The sequence below is a fragment of the Suncus etruscus genome, chromosome 3 (assembly GCF_024139225.1).
Source record: "Suncus etruscus isolate mSunEtr1 chromosome 3, mSunEtr1.pri.cur, whole genome shotgun sequence".
NCBI lineage: Eukaryota > Metazoa > Chordata > Mammalia > Eulipotyphla > Soricidae > Suncus > Suncus etruscus.
In genome coordinates this window covers 67,878,254-67,899,962 of record NC_064850.1, presented here as the reverse complement: position 1 = coordinate 67,899,962, position 21,709 = coordinate 67,878,254, and the positions used below count along the sequence as shown (strand labels likewise).

General features: G+C 47.7%; 1 protein-coding gene across 1 annotated transcript in view; it reads left to right on the top strand.

Annotated features, from left to right (window-relative positions):
• The window catches only part of NAV1 (neuron navigator 1), a 171,356-nt gene extending 149,775 nt beyond the window's left edge, over positions 1–21,581 (top strand). Inside the window, exons 17-30 of the mRNA XM_049770698.1 lie at positions 1,986–2,107; positions 5,335–5,531; positions 6,413–6,605; positions 6,682–6,850; positions 7,351–7,448; positions 7,594–7,689; positions 7,877–8,036; positions 9,327–9,562; positions 10,308–10,462; positions 10,614–10,685; positions 11,116–11,312; positions 12,059–12,177; positions 15,227–15,424; positions 20,714–21,581. Coding sequence (XP_049626655.1) covers positions 1,986–2,107; positions 5,335–5,531; positions 6,413–6,605; positions 6,682–6,850; positions 7,351–7,448; positions 7,594–7,689; positions 7,877–8,036; positions 9,327–9,562; positions 10,308–10,462; positions 10,614–10,685; positions 11,116–11,312; positions 12,059–12,177; positions 15,227–15,424; positions 20,714–20,809 — 2,108 coding nt within the window. The 3' untranslated portion in view covers positions 20,810–21,581. The remainder of the gene's footprint in view (positions 1–1,985; positions 2,108–5,334; positions 5,532–6,412; positions 6,606–6,681; positions 6,851–7,350; positions 7,449–7,593; positions 7,690–7,876; positions 8,037–9,326; positions 9,563–10,307; positions 10,463–10,613; positions 10,686–11,115; positions 11,313–12,058; positions 12,178–15,226; positions 15,425–20,713) is intronic.
• Positions 21,582–21,709: the final 128 nt, after the last annotated feature.

Below are 21,709 nucleotides of genomic sequence, written 5' to 3'. Positions count from 1 at the left end.
GTTGAGTGCTCAGGCCTGACTTGGTGATGCTCAAGCCAACAGTGATGGGATTTCCAGGCCCATCTTGGTGGTGTTTAGTGGCCACCAGGACTCTGAATTGTGGTGCATGGGGACCTGTTGATATTCAGAGGAGGCACATGTCCTACTGGGGTTCCAACCAGTTCTTGCACATGCAAAGCATGTGCCCTCACTCTTGTACCCTTTATTTTCTGGCCTCGGGAATGTGTTTTTCTTTTTAGAGTTTGGACCATACCTGGCAGTGGTCAAGGCTTATACCTCATCCATGCTCAGGATCATTCTGCTGGCAGATTTGGGGTACCATGTGGGGTGCCAGGGCTCAATTTTGGGCCGGCTACATACTAAGCAAATCTCCCCAGCCCTGAAAAATGTGTCCTTTTTATTTAGCTATTTATTTATGGTGACATTACAAACCTTTCCAAAGAGTTGAAAAGCTGGCATGCCAGTAAGTAAGCTAAGCACATGAATGCCCCCACATCTTAAATGCAGGGTATGTGGCTAGTTATACATGGTCTTGACTTACTAAGCCACTAAGTATTGCTAAGAAAATAGGGGCCGGGCGGTGGCGCTAGAGGTAAGGTGCCTGCCTTACCTGCGCTAGCCTTGGACGGACCGCGGTTCGATCCCCCGGCATCCCATATGGTCCCCCAAGCCAGGAGCGACTTCTGAGCACATAGCCAGGAGTAACCCCTGAGCATCACCGGGTGTGGCCCAAAAACCAAAAAAAAAAAAAAAAGAAAAAAAAAAGAAAATCATGGAAGATGTTAGGCTGGGGCTAGAGAGTTACTCAGAGGTCTGGCTCCTCACAGGTTTTGCATGTAAGAAGCCCTGGCACTGAACTGTGTCTTTCCTCCATCCACCTAAGCCCCAAGCTAAAGAAAGAAAAACGGTATCTTGGTGGTTCCACCAGACTAGAAAAGACCAGACTTTGTTTTCTTCTCAAACCTATTCCAGCCACGTTATGCTTTCTACCACTGCTGTTTCCCACCCCATGCTGAGAACTCTTGAGAACAAGGATTATTTCTTAGTCGTTTCTTTCTTTCTGTCTGTCTTTCTTTCTTTCTTTTTTTTTTTTTTTGGTTGTTTTGGACCACACTCAGTGGCGCTCAGGGGTTAGTTACTTCTGGCTCTCTGCTCAGAATCGCTCCAGGCAGGCACTGGGGACCATATGGGACGCCAGGATTCTAACCAACTACCTTAGGTCCTGGCTCAGCTGCTTGCGAGGCAAATACCGCTGTGCTATCTCTCCGGCCCCTCTTAGTCATTTCTTATCTTTAGTTTATATGTCAAAACAATGAACACTTAATAGATATTTGGTGGATGAATGAAGAATGTAGGGCCGGTGAGATGGGCTAGGATATAGAACTTGCGTGAGATCAACCCCAGTTTGATCCTGGCACCACATAGCCAGCCCTGCCACTGGTCACTCTTAAATAGAAAGTGCTGGTGTGGGGGCCGGAGAGATAGCATGGAGGTAAGGCGTTTGCCTCTCATGCAGGAGGTCATCGGTTCGAATCCCGGCGTCCCATATATGGTCCTCCCGTGCCTGCCAGGAGCAACTTCTGAGCCTGGAGCCAGGAATAACCCCTGAGCACTGCCGGGTGTGACCCAAAAACCACAAAAAAAAAAAAAAAAAAAAAAAAAAGAAAGTGCTGGTGTGGCCTTCAAAACCAAAACAAAACATTTTTTAGGGGCCAGAGCGGTGATGCAGAGTGGTAAGGCATCTGCCTTGCTGGTGCTAGCCTAGGACAGCCTGTGGTTCGATCCCTCAGTGTCCCATATGGTCCCCCAAGCCAGGAACAATTTCTGAGCGCATAGCCAGGAGTAACTCCTGAGCATCATCAGGTGTGGCCCCAAAAAACAAACAAAAATTTTTTTAAAAGAAAGATTTAGATTGTGGGTCTCTAGCAAGCCTGATGTTGACTCTGATCTCACTATGTTCTTTCCACTTGAACTTGACCCACTAGAACTTCGGATCAAGAGACAGAACTCCTCAGACAGCATCTCAAGCCTCAACAGCATCACCAGCCATTCCAGCATTGGCAGCAGCAAGGATGCTGATGCAAAGAAAAAGAAAAAGAAGAGTTGGGTAGGTAATTGTTTGTGGAGAGGGAACACTAGAGTGCTTGGGTGGCACATTGGATCATTTCGGGGTCACTGAGCTAGAGTCCTGTGACTGGACAAGACAAACCTGCCTGAGGCTTCCCAGAACAGTCATGAAGTTTCTTCTCTGTCATCCCTGCTCATCCCTAGGCCCACCCTCAACCCTCATCCCACCTCCTTCCCTCAGGCTCATGACACATTGGATCAGGTAACAGAAGGGCATGGAAAAAATAACGGAGAGGGAACATTGTCTCATGCTCACATTCTGTAAGGGAGAGAGGAGTTAGGAGCAAAGCCATTCACTTGAGATGCTCTGGATCTCCTGTCTTCCTTCTTCTGGAAAAGTCTTGGTGTCTTTCCTGAGAGCATCCAAAGATGTGCTGTATTGCCTATAAAGTCCAGTGGTCATGGTTGGCTCCTCCCCTCCCTTGTGACTCCTGAATAGGCTCTGGGTGACCTTTTGGAGATTCTTCTGGCAGGTCCATGACACCAGGAACTTCCAGTCTATGTGGGACCTTCACAGTCCCTGGCCTGCAGGCCCTAATGTAGTGCAAAGCTCCACTGTGTGCATTGAGTGATTAAGTGTTGCTTCTTTTTTTTTCCCCCTTCCCTTCAAACTGCTGACTTCAAATCCCTATTTTTTTCCAGGTCTATGAGGTAAGACACCCAGTTCCTCTCCCCTTATTTTCTCTTTCCCTTTGCCATACCTTCCCCATTTCCAGAGCAACTCCTTCCCCATCAAAAGAGAATGACCACTCATAACACTAACCATAAAACCCCTCCTCCCCAGCTTCTATCTCACTCCACTGCATGGTCCATCCACAGTGGCCCTATGTGAGCAAAGGGGTGGTCTGTTTGGGGGCCATAGCAGGACACCAGACAGCATCCTGATCTGTGCCTCAGAGTCTCCCCATGACAAAACTAGTCTGTGATGCAACCTAAGTGAACACCTCACATTGCAGCAACTCTGGAAGCCTTACATGTGCGAACCTCTGAATGAGCATTATCTTAACCACTGTTGCCAGTGGCTTGGTCAGCCTGAGCTCAGCCTGGTGCCCTAGGGGTAATAGTGAGGAACATGTCTTTCTGACATGTTAGGGATCAGAGCATTGTCCCAGCACACAGGGAAATCAGGATCTTCCTACACCACAGACATAATGAGATCTTCTCCTTGGGGCTTGGGAAGGAAGTAGAAGTAAGATCTGTGGTCTCAGCCCCCAGGCGTCCTGCAGAATTATGCAACGACCAGGAAAGAATATTGCACACAAGTCCTGTAACTTCCCAGATGCTCCCAGGCTTCATCCAGTCAGCAGATGCTCAGGGTTAGACCAAAATGTATAGAACTCCAGGTGGGACAGTCAGTCCCATGGAAGCACTGAGCTATTTCTTCAAGTTATCGTCTCTGGAGTGTATTCTCACTATACTGTAAATGCTATTTAAAAAGGAAGTCCAGGCATGAGAGAGATAGTTCAGTGGGGAGGGTACTTGTCCTGCACATGATTGATCCAGGTCTAATCCTCGGCCTCCCCAAGCAAGGCCAGGAGGGATTTCTGAGTGTAGGGCCAGGAATAAACACTGAGCACAGCTAGTTGTGTGTCCCAACACCACCACCACCCCCCAAAAAAGAGAATTGTATTTCTAGCTAGGCACACACCCAAAGGAGTGAGTCTTTTGAGAACCTGTTTTGGAAGTATCAGCAGGGGAGCATAACCACTTGTGTGTGTACCTTGAACAGAGGAACACTAGTGTTCTTTCAGGTGTGTTGGGGGAAGACTCTGAGTGACCACACAGCTTCAGAAAGGTTGCACATAGAGTAATGAGGGAAGAGGGGGTGCCCTGCATGGCTGCCAGATCAGCTAAGTGGTCAGTGGGGTGACTGTCACAGCCAGATAGCCTTCACATCCCAGAGCACATGCTTTTGCATGTGACAGGGCCAGGTTCCATCCCTGACACCGCATGGTACCCCAAGCACTTTAGATGTGAGCCTCACCCATCCCCATAAAGGTAAATTTCCTATTGCTTCCTGAATCCATTTTGCCAGAATGCATGTACAAAATACACACACACACACACACTCACTCACACATACTTGTAGACAAACACACACCCCTTAATAGACACAGGATCTCTTCCTGCCCATGAATAAATCATACCCACACACAAACACACTCTCATACAGTCACACACACCCTTCCAGGAAATGATGGTATCAGTGAGTTGAATTGAGAAAGGTGGCAGGGAATCATCTTGTATTTTTCTTCAGTTACAACCTCTTGTGAAACTCATGAGAATCAGGGCAAATCCCACCAGAAGCTCTGAATTTACCTTGAGACCTGACTGCCTAATGACAGCTTGTCCCCACACAGTCTCGGCCCCTGAGTGGAGTTCACTCCACTCTCTGAGCCACATCAGTCACCGTCGTGTGACCCATCAGCACCAGCCTTCCTGGACCCAGGCACTCAGGGACTCCTTCCTCTCACTCCCCAGTGTCCAGCTCGCCTTTGCCCCCTGTTGCCTTGAACCTCCTTTCCTCGCTGTCTTTGGCTGTCATCCATGTCTGTGTCCCTGTGCGTGTGTGCATGTTGTATGGATGCATGGAGCGGGTGGGAATAGTCCTGGTTTGCTCACATCCCTAACACCCAGGGCGCTCCATACCTCAGCACACAAGCTGCGGTCAACTGACTAGCTGGTCCTCAAGAAGGCCTGGGCCAGGTCCCTTATCCTAAAATGTGGGGGTAGAAGGACTCACACCTGGATGCTAGCTTATGCCAAAACTAAGAGCCACTTCAGATAACCTCTAGTGTCACCTTCTTGATTGCCATTGGCCAGAGAGAATCAAGTCTGGTCAGCTCCATCAGATCCTGAACTGTGAGCTTGGCTCAAGACAAGCTGTTTCTAGTCTGCTGGAGAAAATAAGGTCGGCCTACTACTGAGAGGATACCAGGAAAGCTGGGCAGGGGCTGCTAAAGGCCTTCTCTCTATCTCGCTCTGGACTTCATTTCTCATGGGACAGAGCAGATCCCAAAGTCCCCACAGCAGTAAGCCAGAATATAATCCTCACCCTAATTCGGAGGCAGTTTTAGGTCTGTAGTGCCTGAGGCCTTATGGCAGGAGATATCGGAAAGCACGCAGAACCCTGCCCCTTGCCTCCGTCCCAGAGATTGCCAGCTCATGGCCCCTCGACATCTCTCTCTTGCCTCTGCTTCTTCCTAGCTTCGAAGTTCCTTCAACAAAGCCTTCAGCATCAAAAAGGGACCCAAGTCAGCTTCCTCCTACTCGGACATTGAAGAGATTGCCACACCTGACTCCTCAGCCCCTTCCTCCCCCAAGCTCCAGCATGGCTCCACCGAGACAGCCTCACCCTCCATCAAGTCCTCCAACTCGTCCTCCGTGGGTGTCGATGCAACTGAGTAAGTGCTCTTTGCTGTCAGCTATCCAGCCTGGGCTCAGTGGCAGCTTCTAGTTAGTTGAGACTGAGTCCAAAAGAACCCTCAGGAAGGGAGTGAGAGGACAGCAGGGGGACCCTTGTCTTGCACGTGCCCGACACAAGTTCAATCCTCTGCACCCTATATGGTCCATTGAGCCCACCACGCATGATTCCTGAGTGCAGAGCCAGGAGTAAACCTGAGCACTGCTGGGTGTGGCCCAGAAACAAAAGAAAAGAACCCTGGGCCAAACAAGCCAGGGAAATGGCTCCATGGGCTAAGTATGGATTTTGTAAGGAGACTTGAGTTGAATTTCTGGCATCACATCATATATGGTCCCTTAAGCGCCCCCTGAGTAGAGAGCCAGGAGTAAGCCCTAATATGTGCGACATATGTGATATATAATATGTGTGACAGGTGTGACCCAAAAGCAGGGAGGGGATAGAGGGGGGTGAGAAAGAGGGAGAGAGAGAGAGAGAGAGAGAGAGAGAGAGAGAGAGAGAGAGAGAGAATGAGAGAGAGAGGGATAGAGAGGGGTGAGAAAGAGGGGGAGAGAGAGAGGAGAGAGAGAGAGAGAATGAGAGAGAGAGAGGGATAGAGGGGGGTGAGAAAGAGGGGGAGAGAGAGAGAGAGAGGGATAGAGGGGGGTGAGAAAGAGGGAGAGAGAGAGAGAGAGAGAGAGAGAGAGAGAGAGAGAGAGAGAGAGACCATCTAAGATCATTTCTTGGGCTTATGAGACCAACAGATAGGCCTGTCCCTCAGTGCCCGTTGGGTAGGAGCCCAGGATACCTTCAGTTGCAGCCTTCAGCCTTCAGCATCACCAAGTTCCATATCACCTGGCCTGAGAGACTTTTCCTTTGTGCCAGCGCCCCTGCTAACCCAGCCCCCCATACACGGCTATTCCAAGCCAACGAGGAAGAGGAGCCTGAGAAGAAGGAGGTGTCAGAGCTGCGTTCAGAGCTGTGGGAGAAGGAGATGAAGCTGACGGACATCCGCCTGGAAGCCCTCAACTCAGCCCACCAGCTAGACCAACTGCGTGAGACCATGCACAATATGCAGGTCAGCTGGGAATGGTGCTGGGTGCAGGGCCCAATCTGGAGCCCACCCACCCACCTCACACCGTCTTTGCCCACAGCTGGAGGTGGACCTGCTGAAGGCAGAGAATGACCGGCTGAAGGTTGCCCCAGGCCCTTCTTCGGGCTCCACTCCAGGGCAGGTCCCTGGGTCATCTGCACTGTCATCCCCACGCCGCTCCCTGGGCCTTGCACTCACCCACTCCTTCAGCCCTAGCCTCACAGACACAGGTACATGCATGGGAGATGAGATGAGCCACACTAGGTGGGCAGTGGGAAAGGGCCTAATCCTTGCTGGACCCAACTGTGTCATGCCACCCTGCCGTGCTTCTTAATCCTATAGTCTTAAATACTTTCAGGGGGCAGTGGGAGGGGCCACACCCAGCAATATCAGGGATCACTTCCTGCAGTGTGGCACCCAGAGAGATGGAACCTGGGGCTCCTGCCTGCCTACAGGATGCTTGCCTTGCACACAGCTAGCCTGGCTTTAATCCACCCCATATGGTCTCTTTAGAATTCCCAGAACTAAGCCCTTAGTCTGCTGGATGTGGCCCAAAACCAACCAAAACAGAATAGGAAAGTCGGGTCTGCTGACCCAGGCTCAATCTCCAGCATCCCAGATAGTCCTCTAAGTCCTACCCGGAGTGACCCTGAGCACAGCCAGGAGTAAGTCCTGGGCACTAAAGGCCCAAACAAACCAACAAGACCAAAGCAAGCCCTTGTGCCCACAGACCTCTCCCCCATGGATGGCATCAGCACGTGTGGTTTGAAGGAAGAGGTGGTTCTCCGGGTGGTGGTGCGGATGCCCCCACAGCACATCATCAAGGGGGTAAGGAACTTCTGAGAAACAGTGGCACTGCCACTTCCAGTTAATAAAACCCTAGACCCATGTCCTCCTCCAAGGCCTTTGAGGACCTCTGCCTCCAGGCACCACTGACATGGGGAACCCATGTTTCCCTCTGCTTGGCTTACAGGACCTGAAGCAGCAGGAGTTCTTTCTGGGTTGCAGCAAGGTCAGCGGGAAGGTAGACTGGAAGACGCTGGATGACTCCGTTTTTCAGGTGTTCAAGGTAAAGGTTCTGCCCTGGTGTCCAGAGCTGAGCCCCCACCTTGGGTTTGCCCCTCTTTGATTCTTCAAGAACAGGAACAATTGCCCTGGCTGTCCAGCAGATCTGGTCCCAGTTGCCTTTCCTGCCTCCAATGTCACTTTTCAGGGCTCTGTGCCAGCTTCCTTGATCTCCCTTTCTCTTGGGGCAGGACTATATTTCGAAGATGGACCCAGCCTCCACCCTGGGCCTGAGCACTGAGTCCATCCACGGATACAGCCTCAGCCACGTGAAACGGGTGTTGGACGCAGAGCCCCCTGAGCTTCCTCCCTGCCGCCGAGGGGTCAATAACATCTCCGTCTCCCTTAAAGGTCAGTCTTGGTCTCAAAAAGAGAAGTAGCCAGGTTGGTGCAGGAGGGGAGCATTGTTGCACCTTCAGTTCACAAGCATCGATTACAAAATGATGGTGGGGAGGTGTCTGTGCTAAGAAATGGGGTCACAGGCCAGAGCGATAGCACAGCAGGGAGGGTGCTTGCCTTCTACAAGGATAACACATGTTTGATCCTGGACATCCCATATGGTCTTCCCAGGCACTCCAGGAATAATTCCTGAGTACAGAGCCAGGAGTAACTCCTGAGTACTGTGGTGTGTGGCCCCAAAACAAAAATAAACAGGGGACCGAGTGATAACACAGTAGGTAGGGTGTTTACCTTGCACACAGCTGACCCAAGTTCAATCTCAGGTATCCCATATGGTCCCCTAAGCCTACCAGGAGTAATCCCTTTTATTTTATTTTATTTATTTATTTATTTATTTGTTTATTTATTTATTTATTTATTTATGGTTTTTTTGGGGGGGGGTTACACCCAGTAGTGCTCAGGCATTACTCCTGGCTCTAGCTCAGAAATCACTACTGGCAGGCTCGGGGGATCATATGGGATGCCAGGATTCAAACCACCATCCTTCTGCATGCAAGGCAAATGCCCTACTTCCATGTTATCTCTCCGGCCCCCAGGAGTAATTTCTGAGCACAGAGCCAGGAGTAACACCTGGACACTGTTCGGTTTTGCCTAAATCCCCCCAAAACAAAAGCTAACAAAAAAATTAATGAAGTCAAAGTAGATGAGTGGCACCTACCTGTGTAACCGGGGATGTAGATTCTCGGGAAATGTTTTCCAAGCTTGGGTTCCTCTACACTTAGTAACTGTGGATCTTGCCTGTCCCTAAAGATCTAGTTTTCTAGGGCCAGAGACAGTACAGAGGATAATGTGCTTGCCATGCCTGGGGCTATTCCCAGTTCATTCCCCAGCATTATATATGGTCCCTCTAGCTATGCCAAGAGTGATCCCGGAGCACAGAGACCAAGAGTAAGCTCTGAGCATCAGTGAGTGTGACCTAAATGCTTCCCCACTGAAAACAAGAAATCAAAAAAGATTGACCTCAGAAGAAGAGGGAAGGGTCAGGAGAGATCTTAAGACCCTGGCCTGGGTGCGAATTTTGTGTGTGGGAAGGCTGGTTTGATATCCCAACCACTTCATGGTCCCGAGTGCCACCACAGAACACCTAGCCAGTGGCTCCAAGTGTTTTGTGTAAGCACCTTAATTAGGTCCCTGTGAGGCTTCTTTGGGGCCCAGCAAGATTCATGTTTTGGGATGGTGCAGGTCTGAAGGAGAAGTGTGTGGACAGCCTGGTGTTCGAGACGCTCATCCCCAAGCCTATGATGCAGCACTATATCAGCCTCCTGCTCAAGCACCGGCGCCTCGTCCTCTCGGGCCCCAGCGGCACGGGCAAGACCTACCTGACCAATCGCTTGGCTGAGTACCTGGTAGAGCGCTCAGGCCGTGAGGTTACAGAGGGCATCGTCAGCACCTTCAACATGCACCAGCAGTCCTGCAAGGTCCTGCCTGACACTCCTAGCCCCTTTCCTGGGCTCCCTTGTGCTCTCTCCTCCCTTCATATTCTTATCCCCCTCCCTCTCACCTACATTTCTAGCTTCTCCCCTGCCCCCAGTTTACTTCCAGACTCTCCTTTCCCATCTCCACTTGTTCCCTTGAGTCCGAAGCTTTTTTCATTGTCCTAGAGGGTGTCTAACCCTGGATTCTCCATTTCTGCTTCCCTCTCTGACAGTCCCTACCTGCCTCTTCACTGTCCCCATTCCCCATCATATCTTCCTGTGGCTAAGATATTGGACTATCCAAGAAGAAACATTCAGAATTAAATTGTTGCATGAATGTTGCATTTCACGTGCTGAATGTTGCAATATGATGCTATTGGGCAGGTCCTGGTGGTTCTTGAGCAACAACCTAACACTTTATTCTCTTCAGTTAAGAGTACCTGTCTGTTGGGGTTTATGATACCCAACCCGTGACAATCTATTTAGCAAATAGCATATGTTTTCTATCTTTGGAGATGACACTGCTTGAAGGGCTTCAGATCTTTGGGAGCCAAGTTTCTCAGGGGTTTCTGGTCATCAGCTTCTACAAGTAGATGTATAAGTGTTTCCAACAAGAACCAAGTCCCAGGAGTAGCAGCTGAACACTACCAGGGCTGACCCAAACCAACCAACCAAACCAGACCCCAAGGGGAAGTGTAGAAATAATACCAACCCTTCATTGCTGACCCATACCTGTCCCCTCCTCCAGGACCTGCAGCTGTATCTCTCCAACCTGGCCAACCAGATAGATCGAGAAACGGGGATCGGTGATGTGCCCCTGGTGATCCTTCTGGATGACCTGAGCGAAGCAGGCTCCATCAGTGAGTTGGTCAACGGGGCCCTCACCTGCAAGTACCACAAATGGTAAGCCAGAGTTGAGGCCCTAGCACTTAAAGTTAGGGCAGGGGAGGAAAGCTGGGCTGCTCCAACCTACAATCTTTCCAGTGGGTATATGAGTAGAGAGAGGTATTGAGGTGAGTCCAAATGAACCTGTTTTCTCTTTTTCTTCCCATAGCCCTTATATTATAGGCACCACTAACCAGCCTGTAAAAATGACACCCAATCATGGCTTGCACTTAAGTTTCAGGTAAGGACAAAGAACTGGTGAATGTCTGAAATCTTGAGGTTAACCCCAAGGGGGCAGTAGAAAGCAGGAGCTAGGAGATGGCACCAGAGCACCGCCTGAGGGGGAAGAGAACAGTGGTGTTTGCATTGCACAGTGTGGTAGAAGTGGGTCAGGAAGAGGGGAGGAGTGGAATCTGCAGAGATGCCATGGAGTTGCTATAATGCGGTTTCTGCTCCCACATCCCTTCATCTGGGTCATTGTCAGCATTGGGTTATCTGCAGAGAATACAGATTTGAGAATCAGTATTGCCTGCCCAGAGCTGGTGCCCTGAACTCAGTTGATCACCTTTTACTTAAGAAGAGACAGAATAGGCATCAGCAAGAGTCGGAGGGAGGGACCCGCTGGTCTCCCCAGGTTCATGCTGACCCTCTGCTCCCCCACCCGGCTGCAGAATGCTGACTTTCTCCAACAATGTGGAGCCAGCCAATGGCTTCCTGGTCCGGTACCTGAGGAGGAAGCTGGTGGAGTCAGACAGTGACATCAATGCTAACAAGGAAGAGCTGCTTCGGGTGCTCGACTGGGTGCCCAAGTTGTGGTACCATCTCCACACCTTCCTGGAGAAGCACAGCACCTCTGACTTCCTCATTGGTACTGGGTCTCAGCTTCCCTGTCAGGCTCAAGGCGGCTGCCCTCTTCTTTATTTGTATTTTTTGGGAGGGGGAACATGCTCAGTGGTGCTCAGGGGTACTCCTGGCTCTGCACTCAGGAATTACTCCTTATGGGTTCAGAGTATCATATGGGGATCCAACCCAGGTTTGCCGTATGCAAGGCAAACATCTCACCCACTATGCTATTGCTCCAGCCCCTGCCCTGCCCTTTTCTGTGAGGCAGCATCAACCTGGAGTGAGCTGTACATCTTGTGGTCTTTGACTTAGAACACTTCAGCTGCTTCCTAAACATTCCCAGTGCACTTAGTAGGTCATTTTCTTCCCCGCACATTTAAGTCATTCCTACCATCAGCATCCTTTCACCCTTGGCTCAGTTTTCCTGAAAGTTAATGAGGAGAGGCAGGAAAGTATATGGGAGGGAATTACAAAGCTTCCCCTGCTCCCTCATCTTACATCTCTATAAAGCATTTGTGAGAGAAATCATCTATCTCAACCCTTTTCTAGTCCCATTGTAACCCAGCACAATATTTCCCTCATTCCTTTCCTCCTCAGACACTTCTGCCTCCTTAGGAAACAGATAAGAAGGGCAAAGCATGTACTTACCAGCCTCCAAGCTATGAGGTTCAGGCCTGATACATAAAACAACTAAGGAGCAGCAAAGAGGCAACTGACTAAGGCCATCTTGGTTTTTGGCCTCTTTCTGAATGGCCCCATTCTTTCCACTAGGTCCTTGCTTCTTCCTGTCCTGTCCCATTGGCATTGATGACTTCCGGACCTGGTTCATTGACCTGTGGAACAACTCCATCATTCCCTACCTACAGGAAGGAGCCAAGGATGGCATTAAGGTGAGCCCCAACTCTGATCTGCTCAATCTTCCACCATCAGTCCCATTTCTTGATGCTAGACATGGATCCACTGAGGTAGTAAAGTGCTTTTCATCAGCGAGTGAGGTCTGGAGAGATTGGACCCAACGCCATTTCAGATGCCCTTCATCAAACAGCTCCTCAACCCCTAGATCTAGGGCCACAGTCTCTTGTCTCAAGGCATTCACAGAGAATAGAGCAAGTAGAGAAATAACTGAGCTAAAAATGAGACATACGGGGCTGGAGAGAAGCACAGCAGAAGGGCATTTGCCTTGTAAGTGGTAGACCTAGGACCAATGGTGATTCAAATTCCAGCATCCCATATAGTCCCCGTGTCTTCCAGGAGCGATTTCTGAACAGAGAGCCAGGAGTAGCCCCTGAGCGATGCCAGGTGTGGCCAAAAAAAAAAAGAATGAGACATATCACAATAAACTTAGTAATGACTAACAAAATGACTTAGGGGCTGGGGATTGTGATTCAATGGTAAACATACACAGTGCATGTGTGAAGCCTTGGGTTTGATTCTTGCAGGATGAGATATGGTTACTTCAGACAAGTTAATGTATTTGGGGGAGGGGGGTCACACCCGGCAGTGCTCAGGGATTACTCCTGGCTCTATGCTCAGAAATCGCTCCTGGCAGGCTTGGGGGACCATATGGGATGCCGGGATTTGAACCACTGTTCGAAATGCAAGGCAAATGCCTTACCTCCATGCTGTCTCTCTGGTCCCACTTAATGTATTTTAACAAGAGAAAGGAAGACAAGATTAAAGATAAGTTTGTTTTAAAAACAAAATAAAATATCCAAGGGCCAAAGAGTGTGTAGAATTTGAGATGCTTGCATTGCAGGCAACTCAACCCTACTTCAAACCCAAGAACCACTGGTCCCTCAGTATCACCAGAAGTGATCCTTGAGCTTAAAGCCAGGAATAGCTTCTAAGTACTGCTTGGTATACCCCTATCATTCTGCCCTCAAACCAGAAAAAATAGGTAAAAATATTTTTTAAGTTAATGTGATGTCATTGACAATGAACTCCATTGGTCTGTCATGTGTTTCCTATTAATGTAATTTGTAATCGATACTTTCTCATATAATCATAAATTCCAAAATATAGTCTCTGTTGGCCACTTCATTTAATTATATGATATTGTTATTTCCTAATTTAAAAGATTTTAACATATTTCACAGTCGGGGGAGATAGGAAGAGGTGAAACACTTGCCTAGCATTAATCTCCAGTCCTGTATAGCCCCTTGAGCACCACTGGGTGCAACCCACACACATTTTTTTTTTTTTATAAAAAGTGAGGTTGGAGAGATGCATGAGCCAGGAAATGACTCAAAGGGCTGGGGTGCATGTGGGAGCCCCAATTTGATTCCCACACAAAAGGGTCCCCCATCATGTGCATGTATGGTCCTAAAGCAAAAACCAAAAATTCAATTCAAGAATTTCCAATTTGAGGGGCTGGAGAGATAGCATGGAGGTAAAGTGTTTGCCTTGCATGCAGAAGGACGGTGGTTTGAATCCCGACATTCCATATGGTCCCCCAAGCCTGCCAGGAGCGATTTCTAAGCAGAGAGCCAGGAGTAACCCCTGATTACTGCCGGATGTGACCAAAAACAAAACAAAAAAAAAGAATTTCCAATTTGAAAAGTAAAAAATTTAGGTCGGTAAGGTGGCGCTAGAGGTAAGGTGTCTGCCTTGCAAGTGCTAGCCAAGGAAGGACCGAGGTTCTATCCCCCAGCATCCCATATCGTCCCCCCAAGCCAGGGGCAATTTCTGAGTGCTTAGCCAGGAGTAACCCTGAGCATCAAATGAGTGTGGCCCCCCCCCCAAAAAAAAGAAAAGAAAAGTAAAATTTAGTCAAGTGATTTATTTATTCATGCTAAATTGTTTTGTTTGTTTGTTTGTTTGTTTGGGCCATACCCGGTGAAGCTCAGGGATTACTCCAGACTATGCGCTCACTGGTTTGGGAGACCATATGGGATGCCGGGTGATCGAACCACGGTCCGATATAGGCTAGTGCTTGCAAGGCAGGCACCTTACCGCTAGCGCCACTGCTCCAGCTCCTCATGTAAAATTTTAATATTATCAACTAAGTTCTCCCCACATAGTTTTCCCAGTCTTGCACCAACTTATTTCTCTTGTTAAGAAACTCAAAAGTGGGCCGGAGAAATAGCATGGAGGTAAGACGTTTGCCTTTCATGCAGAAGGTCATTGGTTCGAATCCTGGCGTCTCATATGGTCCCCGTGCCTGCCAGGAGCAATTTCTGAGCATGGAGCCAGGAGAAACCCCTGAGCACTGCCGGGTGTGACCCAAAAAAAAAAACCACACACACACACACACACAAAAAAAAGAAACTCAAAAGTGGGGCTGGAGTGATGGCGCATTGGTAGAGCATTTGCCTTGCAAGCAGCCAACCTGGGACGGACCTGCGTTTGATTTCCAGCATCCCATATGGTCCCCTGATCCTGCCAGCAGCGATTTCTGAACACAGAGTCAGGAGTAACCCCTGAGCGCCACTGGTTATGGCCTGAAATTATTAAAATAAAGAAAAGAGGGGCCAGAGAGATAGCATGGAGGTAAGGCGTTTGCCTTTCATGCAGAAGGTCATTAGTTCAAATCCTGGCATCCCATATGGTCCCCTGAGCCTGCCAAGAGTGATTTCTGAGCATAGAGCCAGGAGTAACCCCTGAGCGCTGCCGGGTGTGACCCCCAAAAGAAAAGAAAAAGAAACTCAGAAGTGATGCTGGATATAGTATAGGAGGCAGGGTGTTTTGCTTTGCATGCAGCTGACCTGGGTGCAGTCCCTGGCACCTCATATGATCCTCTGTGCCTCACCAAGAATGATTCCTGAATGCAGAGTCTAAATACTGATTATTGCCATATGTCACTCACACTCACAACACTGAGGAACTTGCCTGGAACTCAGGGCCTGGAGGCCTGATGTTCAAGGAGGTTCTCGTCACTGAGGGATAGGCCCAGAAGACACAGCTGGCATCTTCTACCCTAATCATGTCTCTCTTCTTCAGGTCCACGGACAGAAGGCTGCTTGGGAGGACCCTGTGGAGTGGGTCCGGGACACTCTCCCCTGGCCATCAGCCCAACAGGACCAGTCTAAGCTGTACCACCTGCCCCCACCCACTGTGGGTCCTCATAGCATCGCATCTCCTCCTGAAGATAGGACAGTCAAAGACAGCACCCCAAGTTCCTTAGACTCAGACCCTCTGGTAAGTAGAAACCATTATGTGGTAGAAGGAAGGATAATCTAGAGTACAGTTCATACATGCATTAATATACATCTGGGAGCAGAAAAAAAAATCAATAGTTCTAAGCTAATGTGAGAGCAGTGAGGGTCTGAGGCTGTCAGAATCCTAGATGACAGAGATGGGGTGCCCATCTACCTAAACTAAATAAAATTTCCTGGCAACATGGATTCTAGCAAAAAAGACTCACCTCTCGGGCAAATCCGAGATAGAAACTGGGAAGAAGCAAAGAAGAAGAGCAGTTGGACCCATGAACACTCAGAATTTCCCTGACATGCCAGCAGCATTAGGACCCATGAGCACTTGGCACTCTACTTACATGCTGATGTTAGCCTTAAGCCTACATCCATGTAGTGTATTTCCAGTTACTTGTGGAAAACAGTCTGAGAGAGGAAACACCATAGAGGAAATGCTTGCAGTGCCTGAGCCCAAAGAAGATTAATAGCTAAAGTACTAACTTTCAGTAGAAGGGTATAGGAATAAGTGTATAACCAGGTGAAATGTAAATGGTCAGTAAAAAGACTGAGAAAACCAATATTTCTCTGACCTTTAGGAGTAAAAACATGGAATGGAGCATGAAAAAGTCACTCTCCCATGTAGGGGTATGTAAGCAGGTGTGTTCTCTGCAGCTCTCTGAGAATGAAACCATTTGGAAGGATATTGAAACAGGATATATTCAAACTCTGCATGCACAAGCCCTGTGACTTTACAGTTTTATTTTTCAAATTGAAATTCTTACACTTTAGTCTTTTGTTTGTTTTAAAGAAACTTAATTGGGAGCTGAAGAGATGATAGTACAGCAGAAAAGGTGCTTGCTTTGCTTTTGACTATCCTAGGTTCTATCCTTACCATTATATATGGTTCTTCGAGTACTGCCAGGAGTATTACCTGAGTGCAAAGCCAGGAGGAAGACCTGCGCACAGCCTAGTGTGACCCACAAAAAGGAGGAAAGGAAGGGAAAGTGAGCAGAATGGAGTGGGTAGGGCATTTTGTTTTGCATGTGGCAGACCCAGGTTTCATTCCAGACACACTAGGAATAATCCTGAGCTCAGAGCCAGGAGTAACCCCTGACAACTATGTGGACAAAGAAAGAAATTTTAAGAGTTAGTTTCTTTAAAAAAAAAAAAAAAAAAAGTTTCTGTTGAAGTTTATCATACCAAAAGCATCACCCTGTAAACCAATGACAGTGAACTTTTTTTTTTTTGACAGTGAACATTTTTTGTTTTGTTTTGTTTTTGGGCCACACCCGGCGATGCTCAGGGGTTACTCCTGGCTGTCTGCTCAGAAATAGCTCCTGGCAGGCACGGGGGACCATATGGGACACCGGGATTCGAACCAACCACCTTAGGTCCTGGATCGGCTGCTTGCAAGGCAAATGCCACTGTGCTATCTCTCCGGGCCCTACAGTGAACATTTTTATTTGTATTTTGTTATCTGGGTTTTTTGGGGGAAGAGGAAGAGGAAGGTCACATCTAGCTGTGCTCAGAGACTACCCCAACCTCCCCTGCTAAGACACATTGCAGTACATGGGAAACCACTGGTGCCAGGGGTTAAACCTAGTGCTCTGGCTGACAAAAAGCCTTTGCTCCAATGCTTCAAGCCTTCTCCCTGGACTTAACAGTCATATCTCTTCATTCAGGAATCATTCCTGGGAGTACTTGAGGGGCTCTATGGGATGCTAGGGATTGAACCTGAAAGAGAATATTCTTTTTTTTTTAAACCTTTATTTATTGATTGATTGATTGATTGATTGGTTTCTTGTCCACACCCAGTGGAGCTCAGGGGTTACTCCTGGCTCTGCACTCAGAAATCACCCCTGGCAGGCTGGGGAATCATATGGGATGCTGGGAATCAAATGGGTTCCTCCCAAGTCAGCCACATGCAAGGCAAACACCTAATTGCTGTGCTATCTCTTCGGCCCCGAAAAAGAATTTTCTAAAAACACTAGTGAGAAGCAGGTAATATCTACCTAGAACAAAAAAACAGAATCTAGAAACTCAGCAGTGAGTAGAGCACTTGCCTTACACATGATCATCTTGGGTTTGATTCCTGGCTACTCATATGGTCCCCTAGACCTAGACCACTCTAGGCCACCTAGAGTGATTGCTGAGCACAGAGTCAGGAATAAACCTGAGCACTGCCAGTTGTAACCTCAAAACTAAACAAAGCAACAACAAAAAAGCCAAGGGCTGGGGAGATAAGCCAAGGGCTAAAATATGTGTTGCTCATGTGGGTGACCCGGGGTCAGTCCCTGCCACCACATGATCCCCTGAAGTGGAAATTTTATGCCCCAATCTGAGGGATTAGGGAACACAGGTCTGAAAGCAAACACAGGAAATAATCTATGCAAAGTTGAAAAAAAATAAAACAGGTTCAGAAAACTTCCACTACAAGCTTCCTGCTCATTCACAAAAGATACCAGCAGTCAGATAGACTAGTTGTGGAAACCAAAACCACAGGCAGGGTTATGGAACCCAAATCACAGGATCTCCCTGTGACCCAAGCTCTTTATTAAGAAGAGAAGGACTAACCCCATAGCTGGAAAACAGATAAGAGTAAGGAACCAATCCAGAGGCACTTCCAGTCTATTAATGACAAACAGCAAAGAATTATCCTGAATAGAGTCAAAGCATGTTATTCCAATAATCCCCCAAGCACCATGTTGGGAATAGTCCTGAGTATTACGGCCCAAATCCTACTTCACTTCTAAAATATACTCAAAATAGAATATTTTAAATATCTGGGATACAATCCAAAATTACTCTAACAAAAAAATTAGGTCAGGGTGACCCATTCATCGAAGTCTTTTCTATTCAGTATTTGATATACATTAGGCCACTCCCTTCCATTCTATTTTTGTTTTGCTTTGTTTTGTGGCCTCACCCAGTGGTACTCAGAGATTACTCCTGGCTCTGCACTCGGGAATCACTCCTGGTGAGCTCAGAGGACTATATGAGATTCAGTGATTGAACTTAGGTCGACTGCATGCAAGGCAAACACCCTACCGTCTATGCTCTCTCAGGCCTCATGAGCACTGTAGTCTTGATACATTTATTTATTTTCTGTCTGCATTATTATTGACATTGTTGAAAATAAACATTATGTATTACCAAACAACATTTTTATATGGCAGGATATTTTGGGATGCACTTTGCATATTCTGAGACCTCTACTGAAATATGAACACCTTGAAGGCAAAGGCCGCATCGAGCTCTCAAGTGTCCTTCCCCCCTACCTCTGCACACGCACATGACTACCAATGGCTAGAAGTAATTCTCACCACTTTCCCATGCACCGCCGCAGAATTCTTTCAAACTGAAGATAGACTAGAAGTTTCAGGGCCAGAGCAATAGCACAGGGGTAGAGCGTTTGCCTTGGATGAAGCCAACACAGGAAGGACCCAGTTTGATTCCTGGCATCCCAGATGGTCCCCCAAGCCTTCCAGGAGCAGGCTTCTGAGCACAGAGCCAGGAGTAACCCCTGAGTACAGCCAGGTGTGGCTCAAAAACTAAAGCAAAAAAAAAAAAAGAACCAGACTTATTTTATCTAACACTCCCTTTTAGGGGGAAAAAAAAAAGTCAGGTCCTTCCTGGAAATTTACTGTCTTAAAACAAATATACAGAAAACACCCCATACCTTTGGATCTTTCTAGCATCTACTGGACGACTGTATCTCACACTTTGGTTCAGGCCTAGAACCTTTTGTTTTGTTTTGTTTTTATTTTGGGGCCACACCGGTAATGCTCAGGGGTTACTCCTGGACATGCGCTCAGATATCGCTCCTGACTTGGGGGAACCATATGGACACTGGGAATCGAACCAAGGTCTATCCTGGGTCAGCCTCATGCAAGGCAAATACCCACACTCTGCCACTGTGCTCACTTGGGCCCCATTACAACCTTTTTTTCCAAGTATTTACCTATATACTCAAGTATAAGCCGACCCTTTCCCTAATTTAACCCTAAAAATTGGGGCCGGGTAGGTGGCGCTGGAGGTAAGGTGTCTGCCTTGCAAGCGCTAGCCAAGGAAGGACCGTGGTTCGATCCCCCGGCGTCCCATATGGTCCCCCCCAAGCCAGGGGCGATTTCTGAGCACATAGCCAGGAGTAACCCCTGAGCGTCAACCGGGTGTGGCCCAAAAACCAAAAAAAAAAAACCTAAAAACTGGGGAAACTTGGTGACTCGAGTATAAGCCAAGGTGGAAAACGGAGCAACCACTGGTAAATTTCAAAAGTAAAAATATATACCCAAAACAATTACAGTAATTAAGAAATCAGTAAGTTAAATGTTTTTCAATATGTATCACTAAAAAAAAAAACTAAACTAAAAACAATAACTTTAAAATTTTAAAGTGGGGGCTGGAGAGATAGCATGGAGGTAGGATGTTTGCCTTGCTTGCAGAAGGATGGTGGTTCGAATCCTGGCATCCCATATGGTCCCCAAGCCTGCCAGAAGTGATATCTGAACATAGAGCCAGGAGTAACCCCAGAGCGCTGCCGGATGTGGCCCAAAAACAACAACAAAAAAAAAATTAAATAAAGTGCAGAAACCTTAGCTTAACAGGTAATCAAGTTAAATCACAAAGGTTAAAATTCTTCAAAATTGATTCCTCTTCCTCCTCATCTGTATGTCCAAACAGCTTCAGCTGTATCTGATGTGAGGGTATCAGCATAGGTATTATCATTATCACTGAGTTCGCAGATACCGACATCACTGCTGTCGGTCTCATACAAAGCGCAGAATGTTGTGGGTCAAATAGTTCAGTGGCATACAGTTTAGTTCAGCCGCCTCCCTCTTCAGCTCAGCCTTGACTTGTGGACTGAGCTGAAGCACCGTCCCCTCCAGCAGATGGCAGAAGACAACTGGAGACTACATGCATTTGATTTGGTGTGCTTGCACTGAATCAAATAACCTGTATGACTCAAGTATAAGCCGAGTTTGGGTTTCTCTGGCAAAATTTTGTGCCTGAAAAACTCGGCTTATATTCGAGTATATGCAGTAATCTATACTATGCGCTAAGGACACAGAATCTTAGCTCTCACTAACTCATTGTTTAGTTTGTTTTTATTTTGATTTTTAGGAGCCACACCTGGCAGTGCTCAGCCCTTACTCCCGGCTCTGCCTGTGCTCAGTAATCAATCCTAGAAGTGCTCAAAGGACCATATAGGATGCAGTGATTGAACCCAGGTTGATAATATGCAAGACCCACTTACCTCTTTGTACCTCACTAACTCATCTTTTTTGGTCCTCCGTAGATGGCCATGCTGCTGAAACTTCAAGAAGCTGCCAATTATATTGAGTCTCCAGACCGAGAAACCATCCTGGACCCCAACCTTCAGGCCACACTCTGAGTATCCAGAGGTCACTGTCACCCCAGACAGGACAGCAGAGCACTGACATCGGCCATGTGAATGCCTCCTCTGTGGACTCCCCAGTGCAGGGGAAGTCCAGGAGGAGGAAGGAGGGGCAAGAAGAGGGGCAGGTTCTTGGTGCTGCCCTTTAGAACTTCCAGGAAGGATTGATGGGGTGGAGTTTGGGAACACGCATTCCTTAGATAATTTTACCGGCCTCCTCTCTGACGTGGGGACAAAGATGATTCTGGGCCTTTCCCCCTGATTTCTGTGTCAATTGCAAACTCTTGGGCTTTCTGGGGAGGGGTTCTGAAAACAAGTGTCAAGCCCTACAGCAGTTTCAAGTTCTCACTAGCAATTCTGAAAGACAGTTCTGCATGGGGAAGAGGAGGGGAGGTGGAATCTCCAGATTTCCTCAGATCCTCCCCAGTCCAATCACCACTGCCAACCATCCCCCAGAGATCTAGCTGAAGCCTTGACAAATCGACAAAAAGAAGCATGTGGTCTTAAATTCTTTAAATCAACCTGTAAAAGTTTTTTAAAACAATGGAAAAGATGAAGCTGGAGATAGGGGAACCATTTGCCAAGGGAGAAAGCGTGCTGCCTCACCCCAGTCCCGAAAACTCTGGATGACACAGACAAGACAGCTGCAATTCGAAGATGTTGCCAAACCACAAACAACACCCCAACCTTCAGAGAAAGCTGGCAGGAGCTATCTCACCCCTCTAATTTAACGTGCCCAAGAGTCAATAAACCCTACATCTTATATGCATATTTTTTTATTTTGATTTTTTGTTTTGTTTCTTTGTTTTTCTCCCATTGCCTATTTATTTTCCTTTTTTTTGCTTTTCAATTCAATTTCCTCACATGTCCACAGATACTGAGGTTACTTTTCCAACC